Source organism: Astatotilapia calliptera, chromosome 20 (genome assembly GCF_964374335.1).
Source record: "Astatotilapia calliptera chromosome 20, fAstCal68.1, whole genome shotgun sequence".
NCBI lineage: Eukaryota > Metazoa > Chordata > Actinopteri > Cichliformes > Cichlidae > Astatotilapia > Astatotilapia calliptera.
The window spans coordinates 24,953,685-24,972,854 of NC_137441.1; the positions used below are offsets into that span (position 1 = coordinate 24,953,685).

Here is a 19,170-nt window from a genome sequence, read left to right on the forward strand (position 1 = left end):
CGCAATATTGATGGTGAACAGATCAAAACACTGACAGAATCCATGGATGGCAGGCTTTTGAGTGTCCTTGCAAAGAAAGGTGGCTATATTGGTCGCTGATTTGTTTTTGTTTTGTTTTTGAATGTCAGAAATGTCTATTTGTGAATGTGGAGATGTTATATTGGTGTCACTGGTAAAAATAAATAATTGAAATGGGTATATATTTGTTTTTTGTTAAGTTGCCTAATAATTATGCACAGTTATAGTCACCTGCACACACAGATATCCCCCTAAAATAGCTAAAACTAAAAACAAACTAAAAACTACTTCCAAAAACATTCAGCTTTGATATTAATGAGTTTTTTGGGTTCATTGAGAACATGGTTGTTGTTCAATAATAAAATTATTCCTCAAAAATACAACTTGCCTAATAATTCTGCACTCCCTGTATAAAACTTTTATTCTTATGCTTTGAATAAACATGTCAGATTTTCATAAAACATTCATTTGTATGTTATAATGTTTTTCTACACCATGTGTAATTTTTATAGAACCTTTCTTTATTCTATGTATAATCATGTATCTTTGAAAAATAAAATATCTAATCTTATCTTTTGTACTTTGTGGTTATTGAATAAATATTAGCCACTGTGGTGGGGTGTGGTCTGCGGTGCGGCTGCAAGGTAGGCGGACGCATGTGGACGACAATCACACCTCGCTGGCTTAAAGTCTGAATTCAGTCCTGACTGTTTGTTCATGTTGGAGTTTGTGGCTGCAAGCTGGAAAGCTGCAGCCAGTGTGTGAACGACAAGCGTGAATAAAGTGCATGCTGAAAAGCATGGAAACATGGTCGGGTCTGCCGTAGATTAATTACAGCCACATATAAACTGATAAAAACAGATGGCTGAAAGAAATGTTTGATGGAAAAAGGAAAAAGAGTGTTGTGCTGCTAAACTTTGAGGTTCTAAGTCACCAATGTTTAAATAAGAAAATGCCAAGAGGAGACTAGCAGCCCTGAGTCTGCATGCAAAACATGAAAACTCCATAGCAGTGATACTTGTTCTTACATAAGTGCAAACATAGGTGGTATTGTTCAAGTGAAACAAGAACATATCATTTTACAGTACATTTTTGCCATCCTGTGATCTCATTTGCCACATTCTCCTAACATCTTAGAGCTATTTCCAAACAAGAATGTTTATGTTAGATTCTGTTTTAACATGTCACCAATTATAATTCTGACTTTGAAGTAAAGACACTTTTTGTTTTGGCTGTTTTTAATCAGTTCCAGTCGTGTTCAACCCCCATTTAGATTTACTTTCCCAAACTTTGTGGCACTAATGATTCTGTGTCCAGGTTTAAAACACCTGCTCTCTGAATTTGTACAGAAATTCTAGTGTAAGTCTGAGTTTTGGGCTGCTTTGGAGTATTAGTTGTTTTATATTACCCGAGTCCTGAGTAAAGTGTGGTATAAATGCAGGCATGGTCTCAGTGTTTTCTTCAGTGTTCTGGCTGATGTTGTTGAAGCCACAGTGAGCATTTTTGTCCGTTCACCAGTGTGGCGGTATTTGAAAAATATACATCACGGGTGAAATGAAGATGGTTAAACTGTTACATCGCAGCTTTAATTTGAATTAACGTGTTTGTCTGTCTGCAGGCTTCTCAGCCAGACGAGCTGACCATCGAGGAGCAGGAAATCTTGGAGGTCATCGATGATGGCGACATGGAGGACTGGGTCAAGGTACAAAAATAACACAAACACAGTTATGTAGCAGAAGCACTCTCATGTTTGAGGGTTGGTTGTTTTGTGTATTAGTTCACTCTCTGGCTCTTAGACTGTTTGACAAACATTTAGTTTCAGTTTTTATAAGACCTCGCACCGGTACGGACTATCTACTGGACGTTTTAGTGTTTCTCTGGGATCAGCTGGACTGATGTGGCTTCAGGAATTAGAATAATTCAACTAAAATGCGTGCGGTGCATTGGGGCAGGTCAGGTTGGCCTGGGTGGTAGAAGCTCTGCTGAACATAAAGACAAATCAAAAAATGTACAAATACACAGTTCTCTGCTTCTTTTTTTCGCCCCGCAGCTGTAAAGGGCTGATGGGAGATTCTCGTCACCCAGCCGGGCAGGCAGGTGGGCGGGCATGGCTGAGAGTCTGACAGGGGTCAAGTGGTGGAACGACACTTGACCCCCGACTTGAACGACACGTCTCCCTCATGCATGAATAACACGAAGAACTTTGCCTACTTGGTGTTCAATGCTTTTGCTGTGTAATTATATTGTCTTCAACGTTCCAGCGAATAGGTTCAAGCTACAAACCTATCATTAATTGGTCCTTCGAGAGCCGGAGCCCTGGAGTCGACATTCACCGAGGGGAGAAGAGACACGCTGAAAGACTGAGGTCAGCCAGGAAGTTCCTGTAGTAAAGTCCCGAGACGTGAGAATTTGTCATCGGGCAGGTGGATTAGCTGTCTGTTTTCTCTCCTCGATGAATGACGATCGGCGGGATTCGAGGCTGATATTACATGCTAAGCAACACCAAGTAAGTTTAAGTCTTTGCCACTGTGTGCGGCAAAGCACGCAACCACTGTGTGAGTTTGCGTTGAAATTCTTTATCACTGTGTGCGATAAAGTGCATGATCATTGCGTTGTAAGTCTTTGCCACTGTGTGCGGCAAAGCACGCAGTCACTGTGTGAAAACTGCGTTGTAATGGATGAATTGAATATGAAAGTGCAAGTCTATGCCACTGTGGGCAAAGCACGCAACCACTGTGTGAGGTTGCGTTGCGGTCTCTTCTGAGCTGATGAGCAAGCTACACATTATCAGATCGAGAGCTGGCTGAGAACTCCTCAAAGAGAGGGAAACAGAACTGTGATAACTGTGATAACTGGAGTGTGCAGCGTTTCCGTGAGCAGTTTTTCTGCATCTTGACTCATGTGTGTAGAGTGTTCATAGCATCAGCATCATGTTTTTGTTATTTGTTTTGTTGGGTTGAAAAATAAATAAACTTGTGATCATACTCATGGATCACCATGGCACATATCACCAGCCATATGATTTATTTATGCACATGAAAAAAGTGAGTGTGAATGTGTCTGACGTCACAGTGTTTTTGTGCGCTGTGTAAAAGTAATTGCCTCCAATTGTGAGAGCGGTGATTCTGCAGGTCACCAGCTATTGTAAAGAAAAAAAAGAGTGAAAAAGAGACAAAATTTACATTGTAGATGAAAAATAATCATAGGAAAAAGGTTTTGTGTTGATCAGCCAAGAACAACTACAATTTCATTTTCTGCTTTTAAGAAAGGAAACATGCAGGCCAAGTTTCTGGCTGACTTATTTACGGTGCCATGTGTTTCTCAAACTCACAAGCGAGCTCTCACTCCTCCCTGAAGACAAGGAATGCAGCTCCAAAGAGCAATAACATGGCAGATAAAGAGACAGCAGCAAAGTCCTGAGCAAAGAGTCCCAGCAAGCAGCAGCAGTGTGGACGAACAGCATCAGAGAAGAAGAGCAAACCCATCACCCTGCCTGATTGGATGAATGGCACTGTGTTTCCAACAAGCTGCAACTTCACTGTGCATGTGACAAGAACATTTGAGGAGAACTGAGGAGACTGTAGGAGTTTGACATTTGCCACTGTCGCGGTTCGAATTTTTGAGGAAGAGACATAGGACAGAAAGTCCATAGTGGGTCAACACAAATGATTTTATTAAAATACATATGTGGTGAAGATGGGCTCTGCAAAACATCAGGCTCAATCTCCCGCCTGACAATAGGTGGGTGTGATATTTATACTTATGATGACCAGTAACTCCAGTGAGGACATATTCTAAAAAAGGAACCGCTACTTCCTCTGTTCCTCCAGATGCTTCCTGTTATTCTACTCTCTGCACTTCAGAACAGAGCATGAGCATACCGTTTACAAGCAACACAAGTCTGTGTGCAGGCAGACTTATGTCTGTATTTTAACCTCAGTACATGACCTCACTCAACAAACAAAGACATTTTAGAAGTATACTTCCTGACTCCGTTTGAGTCATCTGTTACCAGGCAAACTCCAATGCAGCAGGCTGCTGAATGCACACAGGCAATATGTAGTAAATTATACTGTAAACATGTAGGCAACCTTTCAATAGCTGAACTTTGCTCCATTGATCGGCCAGACATCGCGCTGCCCGTAGCTTCAAACCATTAATTAACTTGACCAAGCTTCAACCCTTTAATTATGCAATATGTGTATAACATGATTACAGTTGCACCTGCAATGAAAGATTATTATGTGCTTATGCTAACACCTGAAATACAGACTTTAATATAACATCATCAGTTTCAATAAATGTGTCAATGAAATGACAATAATGATAAATCATAAATGATGCAACAGTAATAATAAGGATTATGAATAGTAACATAGATTATGAATGTAAAATAATATTTCATCTCTATACTCCTCCTCTTTGGCCTCGAAAAGGCCAACACTCCTCTTATTGTCTCACTCCTCGGGCCACGCAGCCACCTCCTCTTTGAGTGAAATGATGCTCTGCGATCCTTCTCTTCTTTCTTCAACTTCCCAGGTAGACTACTGGTTAGTCGTTGCACGGGTCAGAGGGTTTATTCTGCCTCTGTTTTGCCACCCGTGTTATTTGGAGATGAGCTTGTCTCCACCAAACTCTCATCTGCTACTGCACATTGAGACCAATGGAACTAGGTCCCGCCTGTCCCCTTCAACTGGACTGCTGTTGTGGTACGAGCCGTCACTTTTGGAGCTTGGCACGCTCCCTTCATCCCTCAGGTTCTCATGTTCCAACGCTGCTGAAGATTTAAGGCAGAGCACGTCGTACACCTTAGTTGTCTTCCTCAATGTCCACGATGAATCTCTCATTTTATTTAAAACGTTGCTGTGGGAAGACTCCTCTCAATCTCCTGCAAGCTCAGTAGCACAGCTGCCTGTACTATTTCTGCCGTTCCTCAAGATGATCACTGATCCTCCTCAAGCCTCTATCCTGGCCTCCGCTTCCATCCTGTAGGCGCCCTTCCTCACTCACTTCTCGTCATGGCACCTCACGACACCTACAAATTAAAATGACCCTCCTCTTGCACCTGGCTTCCGCCATGTGTCAACTCCCTACTGAGACCTGTACAAGAATGTTACACATTCTCTCTAAAACAATCTCCCGCCAACCTGTAACCCTGTGTAAAAACATTAGTCAGCAGTTACATGTTAAGCTCATTTAACTTCATCTGCTTCTCTCACCCCAACCGGTCGCAGCAGATGGCCGCCCCTCCCTGAGCCTGGTTCTGCCGGAGGTTTCTTCCTGTTAAAAGGGAGTTTTTCCTTCCCACTGTCGCCAAAGTGCTTGCTCATATGATTGTTGGGTTTTTCTCTGTATCTATGAAGCGCCTTGAGGCGACTTTTGTTGTGATTTGGCGCTATATAAATAAAATTGAATTGAATTGAATTGAATTAACTCCCAGCTCCACCTGGAACCTGTATCCTGGAAAACAAATCTGTTAAATCAAACATCTTATTTACAACCAACTATAAATCATGAAAGCGATAAAGTATTCAGCATAACAGACAAGTATCATGTTCAGGATTTCTCAAATCATTAAATCACTATTAGTGCCACAATTTATTTTATCCACAATTTAATCAGTGACTTCCTTAAGCAATGTCACTCCACTTGTTTTATCACTATGAGCCCCCTATTAAACTGTTCCATAAAAACTGCATCTCTTATTTGTTTTCTCATGTCCCTTGTCTGTTTTGTACCGAATCCTCCACATGCACTCTTAACAAAAGCAAAACAAACATTAGCAACACATTGACCATCTCGGGTTAGGCGTCAGCCCTCCACATTCCAGAGGTGCTATAAAAAGATTTCCTGTAAAAAGAATCACACTGTTTTCAAGACCGGATGTGTCTCCCCCCATATTCACTCCCCTGTAGTATTCAACATTTTCCCAAGAACACAGTTTAATAGCATCACCAACTCATAACCTATAAACACAGTTTCTTCACACATAAGCCCAGAAATCCTGTAGTAGGAAAACATTATTAGAAAACATTAACTATTTGTCCAGTTATAAATCACATATTCAAAGCACATTAAGAACTGTAATGCTGTAGAGAAGAAAATGCAAATGTTAACGCTGCACAGGTGTATACACCCTTTCTCACAGTAATCTCTGTGAGCAACACAAACCCCTGAACAACACACCTGTTAGATTCACAAACACAGAAAGTGGCATTTAAAAGTTAAATCGTCATGCAACCTCAGATGTTGCTGTCATCCTTCTGCTCCTGTAAAAAGAAACACACATAAATTCATCCACCCTTTTGGCCTATCTAGGTGGAGGTTAACCTTGAGTCGTGGTCAAGTCTTGTCAGCTTTTACCAGTCAGTCAGTTTGTTTTTATTTCCAGTCTTTCATTCATTCATTCATCCATTCTTTGCTGATAGTGGAAACCATCGCCGCATTTAGATTTCCGCGCTCAGCAAAATGACGTCATTTCAAAAAGAAAAACTCATGACTCATAAAGTCACAAACATGCTGCCAGCTGCTGTTTGCAGTAAAGTCAAGCTGTGTGTCTAGTATATTTGTCATGTGACTCCAGACCTTTATTATAAACATGTAAGTGACTAAACTGGGAAGAAAGTCAGTGTATTTCACCTGTATATGTGTCACAGATACTAAAAACTTTCTGGTTTCTCAGCAAAAGTAAAGGAATATATTAAATTTCAATTCTATTTAATTTATATAGCAACAAATCACAACAACAGTCACCCCAAGGTGCTTTATATCATAAGGCAAAAACCCAATAATAATACAGACAAAATCCCACCAATTAGATGACCCCCCCCCCCTCCCTTAGAGCAAGCACTTAGTGACAGTGGGGAGGAAGAACTCCCTTTTAACAGGAATAACACTCCAGGAGTTCCAGGCTCAGGGAGAGACAGCGATCTGCTGTGACTGGTTTGGGGTGAGGGGAGGAAGACGGGAAAAAAGACACACTGTGGAAAAGAGCCAAAGATTAATAATAAATAATGATTAAAAGCAGAGTGGAGCATAAGAAAATAAATCCAATAAAACCACATCATGGGAAGCCTCCGGCAGGCTAGACCTATTGTAGTGTAACTAAGGGAGGATTCAGTCACCTGATCCAGCCCAAATATATGCTTTATGAAAAAACCCCCCAAAAGGTTTAAGCCTTAACAGTAGAGTGTGTCTGACTCTGGTTGCACAGAAGAGGGCCCTGAAAGCTGAAGGCTCTGCCTCCCTTTCTACTTTTAAAAATCCCTCAGAACCAAAAGTATATTTGATGACTTTATGGTGTACATTTGTGAGTTATACCAGGGAGTCCATTAGCTCTAAATTTGAGGAGCACAGTATGCAGACTTGAACGCACTGAAGATGTAACACTATTAACAAGATAATCAACCTCTGTGGGAGTAGCGTTTAGGTAGCTCCCCTGCACTGTGTTGGCACATGGTTCATTGAAAGCATCAACTTTCCCTCACTGTGATGCACAACAGTTTAACAGTAAGACTTTATGCCTAAAACCAGGACTTTGAAACTTCATTTAACATTTTAGGTGAATTTCTTGTTTAAAAACAGTTGCTTCTGTAGTGTTATAACAACATTTTTGTAAGGACACTGTTTTCATTTCCCCTCCCTTTAGGACCCTGTCATCAAGATACCATTCAGCAATGTGTACCAGCATGTGTGCACATACCGGGACCTGTACTATAAAACATTTGAGCTTCCCGCCTGCCCACCTGGTGTAGACCCGATCGTCACCTACCCTGTGGCTTTGAGTTGCCACTGCGGTCGCTGTGCCATGGACACATCTGACTGCACCTTTGAGAGCCTGCAACCTGACTTCTGCATGAATGACATCCCTTTCTACTACTAAAAGAAGCTCAATCATATTTAAACACATTATACAGAGTATACGGAAGCTGCCCTGTTGTTTAGAATCAACTAGTAATTACAAAAAAAAAAAATGTTTCTGCTATCGAAATAAACACATGATGAATATTTCTCTCAAACAGTGTCTTAAAAAAAGATAAAAGGTAATTGACGCCTGACGTCTGAAAGTTGACGCCACAGCTGGAGTAACTTTAACTTTCCTCATATCCTAAGGCCAGCAGAGATTCAAAATGACATCTGTGTAAAATTTACATGGAAAAAAGTTCTTTCTGTAAAGTGATATATAACCTAATTCAACAGTTTATGAAGAATTTATGTCCCATTGCTAGTTTCAAGTCTTACTGATGTGACACGATGCATTCACTTCATAAACTGTGGATCCGATTACAGTCAGCCTTAGTAACTCTAATTTGTGACTCTAATTGGATTTCATCTACTTTAATTGGACATTAAAGTAGGCAAGAAAACTACATTGAAGATGGTTGAGCTGGCTAAACGCTGGTGGTAGAGATGAAGATGGCGGCTTGAATGGATCACCTATTAGTGAAGAAACGATTTGACTTTTACCAATGGGATGTTAATATCATAGCTGTTAACCTCCCTTGTGGCCATAAAATGTGGAAGCTGCAATGCCCATCATGTTGAAAAGAAAGTTCAAGTTCTCTGTTCAGCTAAAAGAGACTTTTTCACTGGGATGTCAGACCTCAGGATCTTAAGCAGAGAAACAGCCAGTTTTTTATTGATGAAAAATGTATTTCTTTATTTCTTTATGTGAAATAATTATGGAAGATAAGCAGTCAGATCGGGGTGTCGCTTCAGAACGCAACAACTGACAGCACCTTGGGTCATCCCTTTGTCGCTGACAATGTACCACCTGTTGGTCTTTTCATCATAGCACTCCATATTGCAGAATAAGCCGCCATTGTGGAAACCTCCAACCACATACAGCTGGTCCTCCAGCACTGCAATGCCGAAGCTTTGACGAGGGTGTAACATGGGAGCAACGTTGCGCCAGCGTCTTGTTCTTGGGTCATATGCGATGACACTACGCAACTGAGTGATACCGTTAAAGCCACCAACCTGTGCAGACAAAGGACTTGTTACAGTCTGTAACGTAAAAATGTTCTGTTGTAAAAAAGTAAATAGGTCTCCAGATTCCAAAATATCTGATTCTAGGGTAATTATAGAAATCACATTCCAATAACCCAGTACATGGTACTTGGAAAATAATACAGACTCCCAAATACAGGTACAGTAAACATTCCATGTTTGAATTTCTGTCCGTAATAAGAGTATGTTTTAAGCTCTTCTTACTACAAAGATTTCGTTATTGTAGGCGACCACGGCTCCCCCAGTCCTCCCGGTTTCCATGGGTGTGATCAGTGTCCACTGGTTGGTGTCAGGGTTGTAGGACTCAGCACATGACAGAGGTTCATCTTCAGTAACACCACCAAAAATGTACACCTAGAAATTAAAATCAAGTTTAAGTCAAAATTACTAGTTAGTTTGTTTGCTTGCTTGTTTTAATCAATTTTAAATCATGCCTTTTATCTGTTTTTGTTTCTAATGTCTCTGTAAAGCACTTTGAATCACCTTGTTGTTGAATTGTGCTATACAAATAAATTTGCCTTGCCTTGCCTTACTAGAATTAAATGTTTCAGCTTCCAGAAAAAACTTACAAACACTAAAAATGTCTGTGAAGGTTCTCAGTCATCCAGGTCATCGTATTCTAAGGAGCTTGGAAAGACATAAATCTAAAAAAAAAATATTCACTTTTTAAAAATTACTCCCATTGGCCAGCTTTATAAGACTATTAAAAAAATGTTTTTTGCACAGAAGCTCACAGAAAAGTAATATTTTACTGTGGGCTCATGTTCCAGTGCATAAATACGTTGGTTGGCTGGCTCCAAAAGATAATAAATCCCCATATGTTGTAAATCCAACTACATAGCCTTAAAAATCATTTTTACAGCCAGACACAAAAGACCAAAAAAAACCTAATCCATATGGATAGCGTCCTGGCTAAAATTTGGGTTTGTGACTGCTTTGGGAAGTGTACTTCCCAACCCCCCTGAGCCAAGGTCACCCCGTTTGTGGGGCGACCTTGGCTCAGGGGGGTTGGGAAGCGTATCTGTAACCGGAAGGTCGCTGGTTTGATCCCTGGGCTCTCTGTCCTGATCGTTGTGTCCTTGGGCAAGACATTTTACCCTACCGCCTACTGGTGATGGCCAGAGGGGCCGATGGCGCGATATGGCAGCCTCGCTTCTGTCAGTCTGCCCCAGGGCAGCTGTGGCTACAACTGTAGCTGCCTCCACCAGTGTGTGAATGTGAGAGTGAATGAATAGTGGAATTGTAAAGTGCTTTGGGTGCCTTGAAAAGCGCTATATAAATCCAATCCATTATTATTAATCTATTATTACTGACAGATTAAGGCATTGGCATCTTTTGGTGCATTTCTAATGGAATTATTTGACTGTACATTTTATTGACGCAGCTTGTTAACCAAGGTTGTTAGCATTACCAGTTAACTTTGTCCACCACTTTCTCCACAAAACCAACATGGCAGAGATCTTCCACTACCTCAATTCCACTTACCTTGCCGTGTAGTGTTGCAGCACCAGCATCTGCCCTGCGCTTGTGCATCGATGCAATCATAGTCCACTGGTTGGTGGCAGGCTCATATCGTTCTGCATTTTTCAGTGTCTTTTGGTTTTGGCACCCGCCCATAGCATATATGCAGCCATTCAGTGTGGCCACACTGAGAAAGCCCCGCTCTTCATGCATCGGCCCCACCTCTGTCCAGGTTTGGCTGGTGAGGCTGAACCTTCTCACATGACTTGAAAAGCTTGTGAAATCAAAACCTCCGATGCAATAGACACATCCATTGAGGTAAGCATAACCGTAGAATCCCAGATACGGTGTCAAGCTCAGCGGCACCCAGTAGTCAGCTCGAACATTGTACATCTCAATCTTGTCACTTGGTAAAGGACCACCAACGGCCAATAAGACTTCAGACGGCAGGCGTGTTTGGGGTATAGGTCTCTCCACAATGGACTCATTTAGCATCTTCATGGCAGTGGTTACCATATCCATGCATGCCGGACTACTACTCACCACATCATTTCTGCTCACAGTGCCAACCAAGTACTCAGTGGGTATTAATAGTAGGCGGACCTGGATGAAAACAAGAATCATAAGGGAAAAAGGCAAGAAATACAACATTAGACTGTATATAAGAGTTGGATGTAGCCACCATGCCACCACCCATTAGTGAAGTATAGCACTATCCCTATAATCAAAATGTCATGGAATCACCCAGATAGCTATGGTAGCTCCTGGCATTGCCTCCAATCAGCTGTGGCATTGCCCTTAAAGACCCTAACATTACCTGTAAAGAGCCACAGCATCACCTGCCAAACAACAAAGGCAGGTCATGGCATTACCTCCAAACAAGCAGTGGTGCCACAGTCAAGTTTCAATGCCATTATCTGAGCACTGAGTAACCTCCTGCTGTAGAAACAGGTCCCACAATGAGGGTTTGTCCTGTTGTAAATGCCTAAGGTCCAGTCAGTAAGTTCTGGCAGAACACGATGGGCATAGTCAACTTTTCTGTCAGAAAAGCTAAAGTGCAGTTCAGACACATTATCAATAATGCACTTCTGAAACTACAAATGAACGGCCAGTTTTATCTGGACGCAAGTGTAAATAATACTTTTACAATTTATTAAGGACTAAATGATGAGCACCTTCTGATGCACACTCCCAAGTGAATTAGAAACACCCCCCCACCCCCCAATGTGATTAAGAATGAAGAAGAATGATTCCCCTACATTAACTCTATTACCAAGCCTTAAGTTTGAGTAATTCTGCCATTGCAATTTTAGCTTTTTACACGTCAGCCATAAAAGGCTGATGGGCGAGCAGGTGGGCGGCCTGGACACCCAACTCTGTAAACACAATAGTGTACAATCAAACTTCTTTTTTTTTTGCATCAGGCATCAAGCTTATGTTTTATTTTTTATTCCCAATTCAAATTGCTACAGCGGAAGTTGCTTTCTATACTTTCAAACTGTACCATTCATTCAACAGCCCCTCACTGAGTAATAAACAAAATAAATGCACTTAGAGGAGCAATTAAATTGATATCCCATTTTCAGTTACCTGCTTGAGCAGTGCGGGCATGTCACACCCACGTTCCACAGGGGAATAGTTGATCCATCTGAGAATGGCCTCAAACACAGTGCTCTCCTGCTTCACATTGAGCTCATCATTCTCGATAAGATCTGATAGTTGCTGCACAGAGAGCTGAAGGAACTCCAAGGAGAGTGCACCAACCTCTTCAAAGTGATGGAGGATGTAGAGAAAGGCCTTTCCCCTGAGGTCAGGACAGTTGTGTAAGTGTGCCAGATTGTAGATACTGACGCAGTTATTTACACAAAGCTTCCTCTCCAGGAAGTCGCAGCAGGCTTGAATGATGCCAGTCACGATAAAGTGGTCTGCTTCCGCCAACAGCTCCAGTACATTGTCCTCCGTCACCACAACAGATTGGGTATAGGCATATTCCAAAATGAGGCTCATTGCTTTTGGAGACACAGTGGGGAAGTTGTAGACCTTGTTTGATGGTAGTGGTTTGTAGCAGAAGAGATCCCTGTGCAGATTCAGATCAGCATTTTCACATTGTCTCTCTGTCATGGAACTTAAAAAGTACCTGATGTCGTGCAGCTCATAGTTAAATAGCATTTGTATAATTTTTCAGCTGCATGCTTACTTGAGCAAGCTGTGATCAAAGAGATATGAAATTAAAGTAACAAAAATCTAAAATGACTTGATTTCAAATGGGCAATCTCCTATTTAAGGTCATCTATTCAGACATGTGCAGAAAAACATTCAGCATTGCTGCTATGTTTAGACAGACAGAAAGATATAGAGTTGTCTAGGCATTGTAGCAAATATTCCTATACAGTAACAGGGTTAGAGCGACAGGGGACAGCAGGCATTAAATAGCTGCAAATATAATAACTGAATTTCACATTATCAAATTTACTGACTAGACAGAATTGGAAAGAGCGGACATGTCCCACTGCAACAGAAATGGCATATCATTGGCCACCTCTCAGTCTGGCCCTAAATTGATTACCTGCCTATTTAGACATACAATTTCAGCTAAACTGGTGAAGGCACAGCTAATATCACCACTGATGTGGTCCTTTTGGTGCAGGCCAGTTTGTGCACAAATTTATTAGAACTGCTGCTGCTGTTGTCGTGCTGATGAAATATAATCAGAAAGCCAGTTTATAGCGTCTGTAATCTTTCAAACTACCTCTTAACGGCTCATTGTGGAGTCAAACACAAACCTACACTATATATGTATCCCAACAAACCTCCCAAAATAAATAACTAAATAAAAATACAGGACTGATTTTTTTTTCCCCCCTAAAAATTGCTCCAGAACATTTCTAGTGATCAAAAAGTACAGTGTAACATTGAAACCTCCCAATACCTGCTGCACTGTGTTACATGAAAACTTTGAAGTAGGATAAATGCAGAACCAAACCACAGCCAAACAACACAGGCCTGCTCACCTGAAGTATGCACTGCAGTTACAGAGGATGATCCTGTGAATTTTAAACTCAACATCTCCAGCTCGGATCACAGAGTCACAAACCTGTCCATCCAGAAAAAGCTCCCTAAAGACGGTACTACGGGCGCTGGTCATTATTCAGATGTTACTCAAGATGTTTAAACTTCTAAAAAATCTCCTGTTTAGTGTTTTCCTTTAGAGAGCCGCCTACAGTTTGTGAGGTACTTTGTCTAAATTACTGATTACGTTAACTTATGCTGCCTGGAAAGTGTCACTACTCTGTTTATATTTGAAAATCATAGTGCATCATTCCGTTAATTGACTGTGTGCACGTTAGCATATGCTACTTCCGGTGCGGAAACGCCTTTGGGGAGCTTTGTTTCCGGTGTCCTATTCGCGCCTGGTTTACGGTCCAAAACAAGTTAAGCAAATGAATGAATCAAGCAGCGATTTACATTTCTATAGATGTCTTGGGCATTTACCCAATATATCTGTAAATGATGTTCATCGACTTGTTAATATTTTTCCCTGCACCTCAGGGCAAAAGAGAAAAGGGATTCAAATGTTATATTTCTCAGCTGTCCCTCGTTTACAGCGGGTGTTATGTTCTAAAAATAACCAGCGATAGGTGAAATCAAGTAGCCAATTTTATTTTTTGACGCTGCAAAACGTTTCGTGGACATCCAGTAGTGCACTTCAGAGTCACCCTGCTAGCAATCGATGCAGCGATTCTGCACTGTACAGGAGAGACGTCACGGAGGAGATCGTCTGCAGTAGGGCTGCACGATTTTGCATAAAATGAGAATCACGATTTTTTGGCTTAGAATTGAGATCACGATTCTCTTTTCCAGTATAAATATTTATTACACTTATTAACTGCACATAAACTTCGTAACAGTTGAGACTGAACATAAAAACAATAAATAAACATAAAAACAACAAATGTCTCACGTTTTGTTGTTGCCGCAAAATGTTGTACTGCTTGAAATTCCGTCTCCACCATTGCTCGACACTGCGTGTATAGAGCAGGTAGTGCAACAATAGAAAAATAGTTGCGGGACAGCGTTTGTCTAGGGTGTTGATCATTTTCCTAAATCCCTCGTTTTGCACAGTGTTGATGGGAGCCATATCTTTGGTCAGGTGATAAGTGATAGCCTCCGTAATTTCTTTGTGCCTGCGGAAGTTCAGCGTGTATAGGGAAGTGCTGTATAAGGTTCCCGTTATTGATGTTTGGGTGGTTGACCGGGGCGGATTTTCTCCTGTCACTTTCTCGTCATCCCTGACGTGCTCTCCGTTGTTTTTCCCCTGCTAATTTTAGCATCCCACGGCGCAGCTTCTGTATCACGTGGTATAAGGCTCCGCCCTTGTCATTTGTTGAGCAGAAAGAGTGAGCGCTTGTTTTCATGCAGATTACGTCCCGGATCAAAATGCGGTACAATCGTCGTCGTCTTTTTTTTTTCTTTTTCTTTTTTTTTTTAAATCGTTGTCATTTGGAAATGAGATCGCACATAAATATGAATCGAGATTGTGATTTTCTAATGATTAATCGTGCAGCCCTACTGTGTAGGTGTGTACTTGACTAGCTGATCTCGACATAATGGGGGAAACATCTGGTTTGACTATTCTTCACCTGTAGTTTGAATGCTGAACATCTGCCTGTTTAAATCACGAGACCAGTCACTATACAGAGATGTGCTTCTGAATGTGGACGATGTGTCTTCTGCATGCAGTAATGCAGTTCTGCTTGTGTTGAGTGATGTAAACAACTGATCGATCTAAACTCTTTAAACGTAAAAAATTGATCATTAGATTTTTTATGACACAACAGCGGTGAGTGTTCCCACCTTCTGCTCTTTGTAACTTAACGCGATCTTTCCGTTTTTGAGTTTTGGACATGATTTTGGAGTATATCTTTGCAGTAGCGATTGACCGCAAAGTCAAGCTACCGGAAATGTACAACCCCACATCCGGTCTCAAACCAGGAATTTAGCATTTTCTCGTACACAGGGTCAATTTGGTTCCACATATTTGTGTGAGCAAACATTCTCTGTCATGAACTTAAACAAGAACCGATTGAGATCAAGGATGAGTGACTCCCACTTGCGTGATATTTTATGCATCTCAACCACTGCCCTCAAAGCACACCTAATTGCTTTACTAAAATCTAGATCTCAGTATCACCCCTCTCATTAGTCCAGGGATGCCCAAATTCTGTACTGGAGAGCTGCTATGCATGTTTTAGTTCTTTCTGGTTTAGCACAGTTGAATCAAATGAAGAGCAGGCCTCCAGGAGTGACATCCCTGCATTACTCATGTGTTTCTCAACAGTAAAAAGCATAAAGCATGCTAATGCAATACACAAAAGGAAACGTATTTTGTTAAACTCTTAAGACTCATCCAGGCTGGAGAAACTGATCAGGAGGGCTAGCTCTGTGGTCGGCATGAAGCTGGACACTCTGGTGACAGTGGCAGAGAAAAGGACATTAAAGAAACTGCTGGACATTATGAACAATGCTGGGCATCCTCTGCACACGGCCATAAACAATCAGAAGAGTCTGTTCAGTGACAGGTTGCTTCTCCCCAAGACAAGAACTAACAGACTTAAAAACTCCTTTGTCCCACACGCCATCAGACTGTTTAACTCCTCTCTGGAGGGGAGAGGGAGGGGAAACAGGAGGACAAAGGAGGGGGGAACAACTAAGCTGTAGTGCCTCTGCACCTCACTGTACAATACCTTGTGCAATACTTTTTGTAAATAGTCAACAGTGCAATAGACTCAATACTTGAAATGTGCAATTCACTTGTATTTTTATTTTTTATTCCTATTTATTCTATTTATCCCCTTTGTATATTTTATTTATATTGTTTCTGTATTTATATATGTGTGTGTGTGTGTGTGTGTGTGTGTGTGTGTGTGTGTGTGTGTGTGTGTGTGTGTGTGTGTGTGTGTGTGTGTGTATATATATATATATATATAACAATTCTGTAACTGTAACTTCGGTCGTTGCTGTGCTTTTTTTTTTTTTGGAAGTCGAATTTCCCAGAGGAACCCACCCGAGGGATTAATAAAGTTCTATCTTATCTTATCTTATCTTAGATTTGGTTTTAACTGTTGATGTTATGCTCTTAATTCATAGTTGAGTGTGTTGTGTACATATTGTGTAAATTTACAAATGTGTTTATTTCTTGCAGCAAGTGAACTTCCAGTTGTGCAATCTTCCAGTATGTGAAAAACTTTGGCTTCCTGAAAGGTCTTGTAAAAGTCAAAGGGCGAAATTCACTTTAAAAAAAACTTTATTGATAACAGAACACTTTTCATTACTTATAACGCCTGTTTAAATGTTCATTAGGCAAAGATATTGCAAACTCATGGAAATTTAGGGTATTCTATACAGTTTGTTCAATGTTGTCTGACTCTCCAGATATAAATGAAAGGCAGAATTGTGTCTTTAGAGTTGTAAATGCTTGCCTGAGTGTCTTTTATTTAGGTACATTTCTATTTTAAAAATAACGGGTAATTGTGACTATTAAAATTGTTCTTCATTATATTTTCATGTAACTTTGTTATGAAAAAAAAAGTCAAAAGGAACCATTGGCCCCCAGGCGTCTTCACTTTATAAAATTTGGCCCTCTTTGCAAAAAGTTTGGACACCCCTGGCCTACATAATAAGAAGTACACACTTGGAGTTTTTTTTTAAATTAAAAAAACTGTTCGATACTAGGGCTGCCACGATTAGTCGACTAGTCACGATTACGTCAACTATCAAAATCGTCGAAGACTAATTTAATAGTCGACGCGTCGTTTGAAGCTTTGTAAGATCCCAAAAGACGCAGGAATAAGTAGTAGGATTTGAGAGTGTAATAACGGACTGAAACAGAAGATGGCAGCACTGCATGTACAACGATGCCAGCTGCCGTTAAACCCCGAAGAAGAAGAAGCAGTGTCCCAGAATTCATAGCGCGGCCCTGCTCAGTTTCCAAAAATGGCAGCAGCTAGTTAGTTTTAATATTACTCTTATTATTCTTTCTGGGTCACAAAATAAATGTTTAACATATTTCAGGAGAGAATGTAGCTGTGTAAACTTCAAATATCTGCTCAGTTTATCAAGACACCACATATTTTCAAAAGCGCCCCGACATTTTCGGAGACGTCTGTTACCCACTAGCTCGATAGCTAGCCGGGGGCTAGGTCACTAGAGCCCGTGAGAACACCGGACTCCCGGCAAATCGTTTTCAAACCCACCGCCGTCTTTCGCTACTCAGGTTAAACATGATATATAAGTCACTTAGATAACTTAAAAATGTTATTGTTTGGGTTTTTTCAGTATTTTATTTGTTCCTGAGTAAATCGGTTTGGCTGAGATTAAAGTTATAGTTTATACAGTCATTGGTTTTTACACAGCTGAATAAACGTCAAGCAGACAACTGATCATCAGAAGTGTGAGATGCTCGAGAATATACTCCGGTGCCCTGTTATATTTTAGATAGCAAGGAGCAGACGGCTGAGTTTATTAAACTTCACCAAAACAATCTGCAAATTTAATTAAAATTTAATAAACTATCATCTTGTCTTTATTTTTTAGTTAGCACATACACTTAAAGCTGTAAGCTAATGATAGTTATATTAGAGCAGATGCATGCTGGTGCAGTAAGCTCTGTGTTGCATGATCTGATTAGTGGACTAATCGCAAAAATAATCGGGTGACTAGTCGACTATCAAAATAAACGTTTGTGGCAGCCCTATTCGATACTGTCAATCATGAAATTCTAATAAAAAAAATGGAAAGTATGGGTTTAGGGGAGTGGTTTTGGACTGATAAAAAGCTATGTAGTGAATAAGCAACAATATGTACAAATAAATGAGTAGGAATCTAAATTGATGGATCTTGCTTGTGACATACCTCAAAGATCAGTATTAGGTCCAAAAGAATTCATGGATTCTTTATTGTTATTCGCATCACATGTTTACATGAGGTGGAACGAAAATTACGTGCAGCGAAAGAAACAGAGTAACGAAGAAACAGAATAAAAAGAAAACAGAATAACAAGTAATAAGTATTACAATTAAATCTATGCAATATATCGGGTGTGACTGCTTTTATTTTCTATTTCTGGTACAATACTAGCCTGCAAGCAGGAAAGAAATGATAAGGCAGGGAGTACATGTAACATTATGAGAAAACAGTGCTGAGCATGCTTCTGACTACTAACAACAGGCCAAACCATGGTCTCACACTGCCACCTACTGGTACAAAAATGGAGCATCAGCTACAAATATCCCAGACTAGTTACCAGGTCTATAGTTAAAACTAGTTAATTTAGAGGATTTTCAAAAGAAAATATCACTTACATTTAAAATAAAATAGCTTAAATATAAGTTAATTCACATAAATGTGATTAGACATTAGTGGCTATCACACACACACACATTCATACTGTTGCTCTTTGATTAGATAACTCTATGGCTGCTGTCAATATACAGGCGAAGCTTACGGGTTATGCAGCCAACTTTGTAAGTTGGATCATTAAGTCTATGAATCACCCTGTTAAGCACAAAAAGGTGCTTACACAACTGAAAAAATCTGATATGTCTTTTCCACAGGGGACTCACCTTTGTATAGCAGACCGATATAGATTGAAGACTGGTTCGGTTGGCCAAATAGTCCATTCCA

The 19,170-nt window shown here is 40.6% G+C and overlaps 2 protein-coding genes across 3 annotated transcripts; one reads left to right on the top strand and one right to left on the bottom strand.

The window, feature by feature from the left end:
- The first annotated feature begins 647 nt into the window (after positions 1–647).
- LOC145423148 (gonadotropin subunit beta-2-like) lies at positions 648–8,083 on the top strand. The gene is made up of 2 exons (XM_080295342.1): positions 648–1,720; positions 7,667–8,083. The coding sequence occupies exons 1-2, from the start codon at positions 1,703–1,705 to the stop codon at positions 7,898–7,900; spliced, it is 252 nt and encodes an 83-aa protein (XP_080151468.1). The 5' UTR covers positions 648–1,702; the 3' UTR covers positions 7,901–8,083.
- A 566-nt stretch (positions 8,084–8,649) lies between these two features.
- Positions 8,650–15,069, bottom strand: LOC145423137 (kelch-like protein 10). Of its 2 annotated transcripts, XM_080295323.1 has the most exons (6): positions 14,450–15,068; positions 13,500–14,277; positions 12,079–12,565; positions 10,513–11,091; positions 9,232–9,381; positions 8,650–8,997 (listed from the first exon to the last, which is right to left on the bottom strand). In XM_080295323.1, the coding sequence occupies exons 2-6, from the start codon at positions 13,631–13,633 to the stop codon at positions 8,698–8,700; spliced, it is 1,650 nt and encodes a 549-aa protein (XP_080151449.1). In that variant the 5' UTR covers positions 13,634–14,277; positions 14,450–15,068; the 3' UTR covers positions 8,650–8,697. The 2 variants fall into 2 exon arrangements, with proteins under 2 accessions (XP_080151449.1, XP_080151450.1); XM_080295324.1 differs by lacking the exon at positions 13,500–14,277 and having other exon boundaries at positions 14,450–15,069.
- Positions 15,070–19,170: the final 4,101 nt, after the last annotated feature.

Coding starts and splice junctions, on each gene's coding strand:
- LOC145423137 (XM_080295323.1), bottom strand. CDS start 13,633: ATGACCAGCGCCCGTAGTACCGTCTTTAGGGAGCTTTTTCTGGATGGA. Junction 11,092..12,078: donor TGCCCGCACTGCTCAAGCAG/GTAACTGAAAAT, acceptor GTTTTCATCCAG/GTCCGCCTACTATTAATACC. Junction 9,382..10,512: donor CTGCAACACTACACGGCAAG/GTAAGTGGAATT, acceptor TTTAATTTCTAG/GTGTACATTTTTGGTGGTGT.